Source organism: Chrysemys picta, chromosome 4, assembly GCF_011386835.1.
Source record: "Chrysemys picta bellii isolate R12L10 chromosome 4, ASM1138683v2, whole genome shotgun sequence".
Classification (NCBI taxonomy): Eukaryota; Metazoa; Chordata; order Testudines; family Emydidae; genus Chrysemys; species Chrysemys picta.
Genome location: NC_088794.1, coordinates 129,174,259 through 129,188,388, shown reverse-complemented (window position 1 = coordinate 129,188,388; position 14,130 = coordinate 129,174,259). Strand labels below are relative to the sequence as shown.

The following is a 14,130-nucleotide window of genomic DNA, read 5'->3' as shown; positions in this document are numbered from 1 at the left end:
CTGTCTGCTAAATGTTCAGCACTAAAAGAAGAGTTCTCCGCTTCATTATCGATATCCTCATTACACCATCAGTTGAAGTGCAGACTAGTTCTCCTGTGAAGATTTATCATGTATGGTGGCCACTTTGAAACGTAGGTAGTGGAGTCTTTAACATTCCCTACTCAAGTGTCTCCCTGCTGTGCCTGTAAATGTCAGTCCAGTTTTTTCACGGCTGTGCGCACAGATTAGAAACAGCAGGAGAGCTTGGGAGTATGACTACAATGCCAGTAAGGACACTTGTCTTCATGGCACTGCTCAAGTGATTCTTGGAATGTAGGACCCTGCTGTTTTCTAATATTTACACACAACTGGAGTCATCAAGAGCAGTTAAATGCAGTCTAAAGGCAGCTTGCTTCCTTTGTGTTACGGGTTTTACATTCAAATGGCATGTCAACAAAAACTACCACCCTACTCCTTCAACTAAGTGGTATATTTTCCCCACCTTTTTGCCATCCAAATGTAACTATCACACTATTTCATCACAATCTTCCACTTAGCTTTCCACTGCTGTTGCCCACACTTTATACATCATGTAAATTCACACGTAGCACCTGGGGAGATTCTTGACCTCTGATCGTGCTTTTGCAATGTAGTTTTTTTGTGACCAAACAAGAGCAGAGAAAGCCTAAGAAGCCATTCACCTGGAGTCTAAAGCACCTTCACTTCCTAGAACACTTTGAAATAACCACCTCACCTCAGAGGCCTTTCTTTCTTGTTACCAAGAAATTAGCACAAACTAAAATATCTTCATAAAATGTCTTTGTAAATGTAAGTTTGGTCTTGGTTGTTATCAAATGGAAGCACAGGTCTTGACCACTGGGAAAGTATGGAAGAGAGATCTCGCATACCAGTAAAGTTCACAAGTGTTTCATTCAATTTTTTAAAATGTTCAATAATCAATAAAGAACAAACGCATGAATAAAGCTAGCTTTGCACATTCAGATATTATAATTTATATTTGTTTGCCTGTAATATTTCTCTGGGGGGATTTTTGAGTGCTGTGCTTTTGAATTATTACTTTAGCTTTCACTTTAACTTTTGATAGCAAACTTTAATTGGAAAAAAGATTGAAATGTAAAGGCTGCCATAGCCTCTTACCTTCACTTCTGGAAAGAAGCTCACTAGACAGACATTGAGGGGTAAAATCTGAGGTAGCCAAAGTATTAGCACATGGTGGTACTATACTTGGAAATATACTAGCCGTATTTCCATAATCCCTATGCACAGCAGAGTCCTAGGAAAGCCTCATGTTTATTTCCTCCCTCACGCATTGATAATGCCAGAAGTGAGAAGGCAGTAGGTGTTCTTCCACTGGTCTATTTAAAAATCTTATTTTAAACATTAATTTCCTTGTTTAAGAAGAAAATCTGGTGCATCACCTAATCAATGAACACTTTGCACTTTGTGTGTTAACATACCCATTTATTTCAGTGTGTGGGATACCTGGATAACTACTTTATACAAGCATTTAAATCACCAAGAATAAATTGGCGATGTACAGTATGGTATTTCATTTGTTCATAACTACTACTTAAGCAGTTTATCACACCACCATTTCCTTCTTGAGAACTATGTCCAGGCCAAATTAAGAGGACTTTTTTGAATTGCCTAAGTGCAAAAAAGTGTTAATTTTCAGTATGGACCATACCCATTTATTCAATTTTTCCAAAAAATGCCTGTTGGGCCAAGAATTACCATGAGGAAGTTCAGCATAAGAGTAGTGCTTTTTACAAAAACTGGAATTTCAAATGAGAATGTCATCTGACCTATAAGCAAAGGTAAAGCATCATTCCGATGTGAAAAGTATGAGACCCAAGTTTTTATTAGAAAAAGGTGTCCAAGTAGAGAAAAAATTGAATTTGTACCCTTTCTTGCTTCCCTATGATATAAAAAGAAAGCCTGAGGTGTGTTTGGTTACTGGGGGCAGGGGAGGTTACAGAAATTCTGGTCTTGCCCCTACTCACCCTCCTGGAAGACAATGAATAATTGGAGAACTGATACAAAGACAAATACCATTCAAATGAAACTTGATTAAGTAAAACTCATCTATATTATTTAATTCAAACACTTCAGAAATACCTGAAGAGATGTCTATGCAATGATCAAAAATCCCTTTCCCTCCCCTCCAGTTAATGCTATGTCCATATTTCATGCCTCCAAAAAGTCTTCATGCAAAAACAGGGAAGACCAGATGTGACATTGCTATTTTTAAGATAACAACAAGGAGAAAAAAAAATCATTTGAATACAGTTTCAGGTTTTCTTGCTACATCATAAAGGAGCAAAAGAGGCACAATTTTCTCTTCTCTTCAGGTTCCTTCAAAAGCATAAAAAATATGCAAATACTAAAAACAACCTCACTTCAAAACTTGAAAACTTCTGCATTTATGGATAGTATTTTTGTACATGTAGTACACAAATACACTTTAATAAAACATTTATTCTTCCAAACAAGGTACAAACTGCAGCACAGCCATTTTTCAAATCCTCTAAAAATAAACATTAAAAAGAGAAGCAAAGATTACAGTAGCCAAACAAAGCGAAGCAAAGAAGAGGAGCACATTATTCTAGTTCTTCTACTTCTGGACTCTCTTTCTGGTTCTTCTGCCTTTCGGTGAACTTTTCTTCAGTGTTTTGGTGGCTTCTGAATCTGTAGTTTTTAAAAATAGAATAAAATTAAAGTACAGTATCATTACACAGTAAAGACAGCAGGAAAGTTTTATGAGAAGATAATTTATATTATTAGCATTTTAAAAGCATAATACCTCAAATTAGTTTGCATCTACTCTACAACTAAAGAGCTCCCAATCCGAGGCTGTGGGTATCTTTGATAATCTCTTTAAAAATACACAATATACTCTTAAATACAACACCCACACTTACTCCCTGACTCCATCAGTTACTTCACAATCTTTCGGTAACAGCAAAGGTAACAAACATTGCCATCCAAACAGGATTTAAATTTCCTGACAAAATTCTTTAGTTTCATTTTTCTCCTTCATAAAAAGCTCAGTCGTATATGACAAAACAGGCCAAGATGTTTTTCTCAGGCAGAGGCTCCAGCTCCTGTTTGAAGTAAAGCAGGAAGCAAACTGGACAACCTGCCTGCCAGGTGTAAAAGGAGCAGAACTTGATGCAGAATCACTTCTGACACCTTTCTTCCTGATGGAGAGAGGTCAGGAGCCACACACTCGTGTGTGCCAGTGGTAGTCACATGACAGGAAAATAAAATAGAAGAAAAATAAACATAGGTAACTTTTTTCAAAAAAACAGAGAACAACCAAAATCTATATTGTTTCAGCTCCTTAGTTTCTACTAATGCCTGGAGTTCCTACAAGAAATGAACTATATACCTCTGGACCTTTTAAAAAAAGCAGAATTATCCACTTTGTCTCAGTTCCTCTAACTGCTTACTGTTGTGTGTGTGACTAACCTAAGTCGAGCTGGGCTTGTGTTCATTGGAAGTCATCTTAAGAGAATGGCTGATTGCTCACCAGAAGAAGCCAGTGTTATCAAGTAAGGTGGCTTTGTCACCCCAGGAATTACCCAAATGGACTGCCATACTGGATCAGAGTAGTGGCCATCTATTTCAGTAGCCCCTCTGCTAACTGCCAGTAGCAGCTGCTTCAGAAGCAGGTGCAAGAAACTCTGACATGGGAAATTATGGAATTACCTGCGCATATGAATCCTTCCTTCCTAACCCCCCTCAGTTAAAAGTTGACTTAAATCCTTGAGTTTATATCTCTTCCAAACTTTACAAAATATATCTTATGTAATTGCCAACGTTTTCATTAAAATGTGTGTCTAATCTTTTTTTTTGAAGCCTACAAAGCTCGTAAACTTAATGATTATCTTGTGGCAATGAGTTACACAGGATGAGTGTTCTATAAAAAACACTTATCGGTTTATTGCCTTTCGGTTTCACTGAGGTTCTTCTTACTTTTGTTCTGTGATGAAGGGTAAACAGCAATGCCTGAATCACCTCTTCTGGGGGCAGGGGGAAATAAACTAATCTTCACCCTTTCAGTGACTGACACTAAAATCCCATCCCAGATTGAGCTGAGCAGCTTCCTTAATGTGCAACATTCCATTCTTCAATGAAAGAAGAAAGAGAAATGGGATATTTTCCTTCTGCTCAAAGGAAGGGCTGGATGGATGGAATGCTGCAAAGAGAATCCATTCATCCATATCTGAATATTAGAGAGGGCCTCCCAGCAGGAAGATGTTAAGTGGAAAAATAAACTTTTTGGTTGTAGGGAGAAGATGCATGAGTTCTCAAGCTCCCCATTCATGAGTTCAGTTCTCAAGGATTTTTAAAATCAAGCAAAACAAGGAGGTGGGAAGAAGTTTCTTTGTCATGAAGTCCTAAATATCTAAGGCCTGGTCTACACTAGGCGTTTATGTCGAAGTTAGCGCCGTTAAATCGAATTAACCCTGCACCCGTCCACACTGCGATGCTATTTAGTTCGACATAGAGGTCTCTTTAATTCGACTTCTGTACTCCTCCCCGACGAGGGGAGTAGCGCTAAATTCGACATGGCCATGTCGAATTAGGCTAGGTGTGGATGGAAATCGACGCTAATAGCTCCGGGAGCTATCCCACAGTGCACCACTCTGTTGACGCTCTGGACAGCAGTGCGAGCTCGGATGCTCTGACCAGCCACACAGGAAAAGCCCCGGGAAAATTTGAATTTGAATTCCTTTTCCTGTCTGGCCAGTTTGAATCTCATTTCCTGTCTGGACATCGTGGCGAGCACAGCAGCACTGGCAACGATGCAGAGCTCTCCAGCAGTGATGGCCATGCAGTCTGTGAATAGAAAGAGAGCCCCAGCATGGACTGATCGTGAAGTCTTGGATCTCATCGCTGTGTGGGGCGATGAGTCCGTGCTTTCCGAGCTGCGATCCAAAAGAAGGAATGCAAAGATCTACGAGAAGATCTCTAAAGACATGGCAGAGAGAGGATACAGCCGGGATGCAACGCAGTGCCGCGTGAAAATCAAGGAGCTGAGACAAGGCTACCAGAAGACCAAAGAGGCAAACGGACGCTCCGGATCCCATCCCCAGACATCCCGTTTCTACGAGGCACTGCATTCCATCCTCGGTGCTGCCGCCACCACTACCCCACCAGTGACCGTGGACTCTGAGGATGGGATACTGTCCACGGCCGGTTCCTCAGACATGTTAGGGGACGGGGAAGATGAGGAAGGAGATGAGGAGGGCGAGGCAGTTGGCAGCTCTCACAACGCTGATTTCCCCGACAGCCAGGATCTCTTCATCACCCTTACAGAGATCCCCTACGAAGCGTCCCCAGCCATTACCCCGGACACAGAATCTGGTGAAGGATCAGCCAGTAAGTGTTGTAAACATCTAAACATTTATTTTTAACAAAACAGGAATATTAACAATTAAAAGAATGGGTTGTTCATGATTAGTGTGCCCTAGGCGCTTAACGGTTTAGTAAGGGGCAGTGCAAGTTTTGAAAAGAAATCTAGCAATGTCCGGTTTTCAGTGATTGTCCTGCACAAGCCGCTCTACTGTGTATTCCCTGCTACTGCAGCTACAGTAAAATGCGGTCTATATGTGCGGGGATAGAGCAGTAATCCTCCTGGGACATCTCGATGAAGCTCTCCTGGAGGTAACTTGAAAGCCGTTGCATGAGGTTCTTGGGGAGAGCGGCCTTATTGGGTCCTCCGAAGTACGACACGTTGCCGCGCCACGAGATTATCAGGTACTCGGGGATCATTGCTCTGCACAGCAGGGCGGCATACGGCCCTGGTCTTTGGAGGCTTTCCCGGAGCATTCTCTCTTTGTCGCTCTCGGAGATCCTCATCAGGGTGATGTCGGCCATGGTGACCTGCTTTTAATTAGGTAGGGGAATGTTAGTGTTGGGACTGCTTTCCCGTTCCTTTACAGAACTGTAACCGCTGGTTTGCAGCCACGCGGTGGAGGCGGGAGAGGGGCAGCCGAAAGGGATCGTTCCCGGGGACAGCCGCGAGGGGGTGGGACAGGGGCAGAGTTCCCGCTTGCCGGATTGCTGGCAGCAGGGACTGACATTGATTTAAATGTGAAATGAGGCCAGTGGTAATATAAAAGTTTTAAACTGCCACAAGTGTACGGCTTACCATGTCTGCCTGCAACAGAAATTCCGTTGTGCTGCCTCGCTTCTCAAATGTGCTGTTCAAGACCCCAGGCACAGAATGCGAAGGCCGAGAATTCGACCTTGTGCTGAGTGCGCATGTGAAAGGTGCTGTGCATGGTCTTGTTCACAGAGAAAGACTATGTTCTTTGTTCACAACTACATTTATCTTTCAGAGGAATTCACTCCCTTTTTCCCATTTCCACAGCCCCGTCTGTGACTGTCTCACAACCTAGCCTGGAATCACACTCCCAGAGGCTAGCGCGGATTAGGCGTAGGAAGAAGAGGACACGGGAGGACATGTTCTCTGAGCTTATGGCCTCTTCCCAAGCCCAGGCAGCACAGCAGACCCAGTGGCGGGAGAACTTGACCCGAATGCACCAAGCCAACATGGATCGGGAGGAGAGGTGGCGGCAGGAAGACCAGCAGGCGACTCTAACGCTGCTTGGACTACTGAGGGAGCAAACGGACACACTCCGGCGCCTTGTGGATGTTCTGCAGGAACGGAGGCAGGAGGACAGAGCCCCGCTGCAGTCCATCTCTAACCGCCCTCCCCCGCCACCAAGTCCCATACCCACCTCACCCAAAGTGCAAAGAAGGAGAGGCGGCAGAGTCCCTGCTAACTCTCACTCCACCCCTGCAGAGAGCTCTAGTAGCAGAAGGCTCTCATTTCCCAAAATTTGAAAAGTTCTTTCCTTCCCGCCTGACACAAGCCCACGTCCAAGTTTCACCTCCCAATGCCATGTGTAGTTGATAATAAAAAATTCGTTTCTGTTAACTACTGTTTCAATCATGTTCTTTTGGAGGAGGAGGGGAAAGGGGGTTGGAAATTGGACAGGACAGTCTCCTTTGGCAGGGTACATAGTCGGGGGCAGGCACAGCAGCAGGGCACATACACAGTGCAGTGATGCAGTGACTAGTTGCCCCGGTTAGTCTGGGAGGTTGTTTTGATGTAATGTTGGGGGGGGTGGGTTGCTCTGTGACTTTGTGGCGGGGGAGGGCAGTTACAGATCTTAAGCGCCGGTCCTTAGACAGGATCACAGAGCCACACAGCATGGGATCTGTAACCGTCCTCCCCCTGCCACAAAGTCAAATAGACCTCCCATACACACAGTCCCGATCAGGAGGGGTGACAGGCTCCGTTGAAACAAGCATCCCACCGCAGCGGAGCCTGTCAATCCTTGAGTTTAGAAGCTGCATTCGCATCACAACACTAGACCCGCCCCGCACCACAGTCTGCGTCCCAGTTTTAAAAAATTCCCGCTAAAACAGTATTAAAGAAAACGGTGTGCTTTAACAAAGTAGAACTATTTTTATTTCGACACGTGTGTTGGAGGGGGGGTGAAGGGGGTATGTAACTGGATAGGATAGTCAACATTACCTGGGTAAAGAAACGGGGGCAGGTTTAGCTTCTCAGTACACAAACTATAAAATCACAGGTTACCCTGCTCACTCAGGAACTTTGCTTTCAAAGCCTCCCGGATGCACAGCGCTTCCCGCTGGTCTCTTCTAATCGCCCGGCTGTCTGGCTGTGAGTAATCACCAGCCAGGCTATTTTCCTCAACCTCCCACCCCGCCATAAAGGTCTCCCCCTTGCTCTCACAGAGATTGTGGAGCACACAGCAAGCTGCTATAACAATGGGGATATTGGTTTCGCTGAGATCACAGCGAGTCAGTAAGCTTCTCCATCTCCCCTTGAGACGGCCAAAAGCACACTCCACCACCATTCTGCACTTGCTCAGCCGGTAGTTGAAGAGTTCTTTTTCAGTGTCCAGGGCGCCAGTATAGGGCTTCATGAGCCAGGGCATTAGCGGGTAGGCTGGGTCCCCGAGGATGACTATAGGCATCTCCACATCCCCAACAGTTATTTTGTGGTCCGGGAAGTAAATACCTTGTTGCAGCCGTCTAAACAGACCAGAGTTCCTGAAAACACGAGCGTCATGAACCTTGCCCGGCCATCCCACGTAGATGTTGGTAAAACGTCCCCTGTGGTCCACCAGTGCTTGCAGCACCATGGAAAAGTATCCCTTTCGGTTAATGTACTGGGTGGCCTGGTGGTCCGGTGCCAGGATAGGGATGTGAGTTCCATCTATGGCCCCACCGCAGTTTGGGAATCCCATCGCTGCGAAGCCATCTATGATCGCCTCCACGTTTCCCAGGGTCACTACCTTTGGCAGCAGTACATCAACGATTGCCTTCGCTACTTGCATCACAACAACCCCCACGGTAGATTTGCCCACCCCAAACTGGTTCGCGACTGACCGGTAGCTGTCTGGCGTTGCAAGCTTCCACAGGGCTATGGCCACTCGCTTCTGTACACTCAGTGCAGCTCGCAACCGGGTGTCACTGCGCTTCAGGGCAGGGGACAGCAACTCACAAAGTTCCAGGAAAGTTCCCTTCCGCATGCGAAAGTTTCGCAGCCACTGGGATTCATCCCAGACCTGCAGCACTATGCGGTCCCACCACTCAGTGCTTGTCTCCCGTGCCCAGAATCGCCGTTCCACGGCATCAACATGACCCATTGCCACTGTGATGTCCTCGGCGCTGGGTCGCCTGCTTTCTGACAGGTCTGTGCTACTCTCAGACTTCAGGACATCACCGCGGTGCCGTAGCCTCCTTGCCTGACTTTTCTGCATCTGCCTCAGGGAAACCTTTATGATAAGCTGCGAGACGTTGAGAGCGGCCACAACTGCAGCGATGGTCGCAGCGGGCTCCATGCTCGGAGTACAGTGGCGTCCGCGCTGTCAATGACTGGAAAAGCGCGCGAACTGTTTTCCCGCCGGCGCTTTCAGGGAGGGAGGGCGGGAGTGATGGACGGATGACGACAGTTTCCCAAAAGCACCCTCGACTCATTTTGTTACCCAGAAGGCATTGCCGGCTACACCCAGAATTCCAATGGGCAGAGGGGACTGCGGGAACTGTGGGATAGCTGACCACAGTGCACCGCTTCGAATGTCGACGCTATCACCGTTAGTGTGGACGCACAAAGTCGAATTACTGTCCTTAGTGTGGACACACACGTTCGACTTTGCAATATCGATTACAAAAATTCGATGCAAGTAAAATCGAACTACTCTCGTAGTGTAGACAAGGCCTGAGAGCCTAAAAGGGGATGGAGAGGAGAGGAACACATACTGACATAAGCGTAAACCTCATTGTCATAAAAATTAAGAAATTTAACATCCAAGAATGTACCTTGCTGCAATATTGTTGAAGAAACTGCAACACTTTTCCTGGAAATACAGCATAGGGAAACTCCCTGCATTGACAGTAACGACTCAGTGGTGTAATGAAAGCTGCTCCCAATCAGGGGCAAGGTGTCTAGAAGGTAGATTGAACTGAGCAGGCCTGAGACACGTAATCTTACAAAAGGAGCCATTTTATGTGCAAGAGAAGGCCAGATGTGCGTATCACCACACATTCTGTTCTCTCTGACACAGGGGCAGCGGGCACTTGCAGTCAGGCAGCAAAGACTGGGGGAGAGCTAAAACCAAAGCAGCACTGGACCCAAAAACAACACCAGAACTAGACACATCACTAAGACTGACCAGCTGCAAACAAATCAATAGGGCAGAAGGAATAAAGATCTGTGGTAGAGCCCTTTTTCCTTTAAAGAATGAGAGTACAAGAGTTATATGTTCCCCTGAAGGGTTCTCCCCAAAAATTTTCCTGCAAGGAGAGCCTGCACAATTAATATAGGAAACATTGGAATGTGATGTTTCTCCAAGATTGTTGAGGCACTGGAAACCTGTACAATCAAAGTAGGATCAAGAGACCATATTTAGACTTGTCTCTTCTCTTGTGGTCATCTCCTAATGTTTTTCACAAATCACTAAAGGAAAAGGAGGAACTGAATTTAAAAGAGTGGAAAAATTAATTCCATGATTCCAGGAAGGAAGAAGCAAAGAAAAACTAAAGGACTGAGGAGTAGAGTCTGCTTTTATACACACTGCTTTTCATTGTTCTTTGCTTCTGTGTTTCCTGGTAGATGACACCATAACACAGGTAGTCTGGAATTTTCACAAGGTGAGGATATCATGGGAAAACGAGCAGGACAAACAACAATGTATGATTCCATGATCCTATGCTGTACGTGCCGTAGGACTGAGGTTGGGGTTTCAAGTGTTTTATTACAAAATGAACTAAAAATATTAAGTTGCTTAAATCAAACTACTTTTACAATTGTAAAAGAAAACCTGTATTTCAATTACTTTGTTGAAGACATCCCAACAACCAATTCCACATACATAAATAACCATATATAGTACATGTTTAAAAAAAAAAAAATCAACCCTTCCATTAGGCAGTGAATTCAATCAGAAAAAATATTTTATTTAAATATATTGCTTAATAAAATCCTGAAAAGGTTTCATTTCACTGTAAGTAAGTGCTTCAATGAGTCAGTACAGTATTCCCCCCCCCCCCCCCCCTTCATCCCCAGAAGTAAATTTCACTTCCAGGTCCTTAAACCCAGGTTTGGACTGCAAGTACTGCAACACCCACTCAGCATTCTTCAATATATCTAACTATGGATTAACAAGAGAGAGATGACTATTAATTTATTATTATGAAACAATTCAGCTGAACATGAAAAATTTCTATTACACAAAATATTGACCAATGGAAGATTTTCCCCAGAAGTCTTGCACTTTGTTACAGGATCAGATCACATGCAAAATGATATCCTTATTAATTTTGAATAGAAGGTAAACACAAAAAAGTTTCCACATTTTATTAGGTCCAACAAGAGTTAGCCATGTCCTCTGTTCTAAATTAAACTGAATTAAGCCATTAGTGTCTCAGAGAGCTCTTAGAATAAGAGGACTGATAGAAAACCTATTTTCCCAAACATACAGAGTAAACAGACTCGTATATTTCATATACCAGAAATAAACTATTGACTAATTTTTTTCTATAACCATATATTAAAACCAGTTTTCAATAAATATATTTACCAATTTTAAAATGTGTATGGATGACATTAACCAGGAAAAACTACAAAAAAGTGTTAAGAGTTTTATACTGACTCACGGGAGTCAAACACCCTTCTCCCACTTACAAGGATCTTTAATGTAAGACACCCCTTACACCACGGGCTTTTTTCTCCATTCAAACCATTCTTTTAACTCCTCAGATAAATTCTGATCAGGACATAAAAGAAAGAATTGTTTCCTATCACATTTAAATACAGTTGGTGCAGAATACAGCAGACAGTTTGTTAGAAAGTATCTCTTGCAGGAAGCACAATATTCCTGTGCTCTGCAACTTAGAATGATAGAATGTCAGGGTTGGAAGGGACCTCAGGAGGTCATCTAGTCCAACCCCCTGCTCAAAGCAGAACCACTCCCCAGGCAGATTTTTGCCCCAGATCCCTAAATGGCCCCCTTAAGGATTGAACGCACAACCCTGGCTTTAGCAGGCCAATGCTCAGGCCAATGTTCAAAACACTGAGCTATCCCTCCCCAGCTTGCAGTGGCTTCCTATTAATTTCCAAATGTAATTAGAATGTGCTGGTTTTAACCTATAAAGCCAGATCTTTTGAGGCACTACAGATTACAACCCCACAGGTTTAACTGTGAGGATGCTGTAGATGGGGCATTCTGAGTTAAAATCCCTTGACTGTAAACTTTGCTTCCTGCTTCATTTTGCCAAAAACAAAATGTATTGACTATCAGGCCATGCTGCAAGGCCCTTTTGTTCTGAAAGACTTTTTGAGGAGAGAGAAGGGAAGGACAAAATGGGTGCTGGGGAGCTAAATCTTTTGGACACCAGTCATAGACACTGCTATACTGATCAGGCCAATAGAATGTCTACTACTCCTGTATCCGGTCTCTGACAGTGACCAATACCACGTGTTTCAAAGGAAGCAGCAAGAAACCCAGTAATACACAATTATGGAAAAAACTTGTCCATTTAAGGAGTTTCTTCCCACATCCCATGAGTTAACAGTTGGAGCATGCCCTGATATAGAGAGATTTATATTGCTATTTTTAAAAAAGGAAGCAAGCAGAGCTAAGGGCAGACCCAAAAGAGAAGAGGATCACATGATCGGCCTTCCACAGTAACTTGTGGGACACCAATAGTCTCCAAAATTCATTCAACATTAAGTAATATGGACATAAGTGTAAGTCTTGGCTGAATGAAGAAAAACCCACCTAAAGGTCCGTGAGACAATAATCTAGTACTTATTTATGTAGAGCTATGCTTCACAAAGAAACCAAAAGCTAAGTTCCTTTTAATTGAAAGAGGCAGTTGAAAATGCTAAGAATATTTTTAGCTTCTCCACAATGGCCTGGTCTTCCTTGAGTGCACTTTTAGTACCGCGATCATTCAAGTGGCCCCACTGATTGCACTTTAAAAAAAATCTTTGCTGTTAGTTTTTGTGTCTTTTGCTGGTTGCTCTTCAAATTCTTTTTGGCCTGCTTAATTATACTTTTACGCTTGACTTGCCAGAGTTTACGCTTTTTTCTGTTTTCCTCAGTAGGATCCGACGTCCAATTTTTAAAGAATGTCTTTTTGTCTCTAACTGCCTCTTTTACTCTCTTTAGCCATGGTGGCACTTTTTGGGTGCTCTATGCTTTTAATTTGGGTATTCATTTAATTTGAGCCTCTATTATGGTGTTTTAAGAAAGTTTTCATGCAGCTTGCAGCCATTTCACTTGTGACAACCTTTCAATTTCCATTTAACTAGTTCCCTCATTTTTGTGTAGTTCCTCTTTCTGAAGTTAAATGCTACTGTGGTGGGCTTCTTTGGTACTTTCCCTCCCATAAGGATGTTAAATTTAATTACATTACGATCGCTATTATTGAGCAGTTCAGCTATATTCACATCTTAGACCAGATCCTATGCTGCACTTAGGACTAAATCAAATGATTGCTTCTCCTCTTTTGGGTACCAGGACTAGCTACTCCAAGAAGCAGTCAATGTTGTCTAGAACAGTGCTTCTCAAAGCCGGTCCGCCACTTGTTCAGGGAAAGCCCCTGGCGGTCCGGGCTGATTTGTTTACCTGCCGCGTCCACAGGTTCGGCCCATCGCAGCTCCCACTGGCCGTGGTTCGCCGCTTCAGGCCAATGGGGGCTGCGGGAAGGGTGGCCAGTACATCCCTCGGCCCACGCTGCTTCCCGCAGCCCCTATTGGCCTAGAGCGGCGAACCGCGGCCAGTGGGAGCTGCGATGGGCCGAACCTGTGGACGCAGCAGGTAAACAAATCGGCCCGGACCGCCAGGGGCTTTCCCTGAACAAGCGGCGGCCCGACTTTGAGAAGCATTGGTCTAGAATCTTTATCTCAGCATCCCATCCTGAGGGGACATGTACCCAGTCAATATGAAGACAGTATAAATCCACCATTATTATTGAGTTCTCTCTCGTTATAACCATTCTAATCTCCTGGAGCATTTCATCATCACCATCCTGGGTCAGGTGGGGTTGGTAGTATATTCCTACTGCTATACTCTTATTATTTAACGATGGAATTTTTATCCATAGAGATTCTATGGTACTATTTGATTCATGCAAGGATTTTTACTATATTTGACTCTATGCTTTTCTTCATAGATAGTGCCACTCCCCGACCACCATAACCTACTCTGTCATTCCAATGTATTTTGTACCCTGGTATTACCATGTCCCATTGATTATCATCATTCCACCAAGTTTCTATGATGCCTATTATATCAATATCCCCATTTAATAGCAGGCACTTAGGTTTGCCCAACTTATTATTTAGACTTCTAGCATTTGTATATAAGCATTTATTAAATTTGTCACTTTTTACTTGTGATGAAATTGAATGGCACTCTTCCATTCGACTGTTTCTTCAGTTCCTTCCTGTACTTTATCAACTTCTACCCTCTCCTCTTTACTAGGATACAGAGAATCCCCATTAATAGAGCCTCCCTTATAATACATGTGCTCCTCCGCAACTATCAGCTTCCCCCCACCCTTAGTTAAAAAACT

At 43.8% G+C, this 14,130-nt stretch overlaps 2 protein-coding genes across 18 annotated transcripts in view; one reads left to right on the top strand and one right to left on the bottom strand.

Moving 5' to 3' along the window:
* Nucleotides 1-1,440: 1,440 nt before the first annotated feature.
* Nucleotides 1,441-14,130, bottom strand: part of VRK1 (VRK serine/threonine kinase 1) — a 58,468-nt gene continuing 45,778 nt past the window's right edge. For all 17 annotated transcript variants that reach the window (XM_005307013.4, XM_024103299.3, XM_042858692.2 and 14 more), the window contains one exon: nucleotides 1,441-2,688. In XM_005307013.4, coding sequence (XP_005307070.1) covers nucleotides 2,601-2,688 — 88 coding nt within the window. In that variant the 3' untranslated portion in view covers nucleotides 1,441-2,600. The remainder of the gene's footprint in view (nucleotides 2,689-14,130) is intronic.
* LOC135983196 (uncharacterized) lies at nucleotides 4,408-6,958 on the top strand. Its single transcript, XM_065593585.1, has 2 exons — nucleotides 4,408-5,388; nucleotides 6,383-6,958. Exons 1-2 carry the CDS (start codon nucleotides 4,812-4,814, stop codon nucleotides 6,856-6,858), a joined length of 1,053 nt encoding a protein of 350 aa, XP_065449657.1. The 5' UTR covers nucleotides 4,408-4,811; the 3' UTR covers nucleotides 6,859-6,958.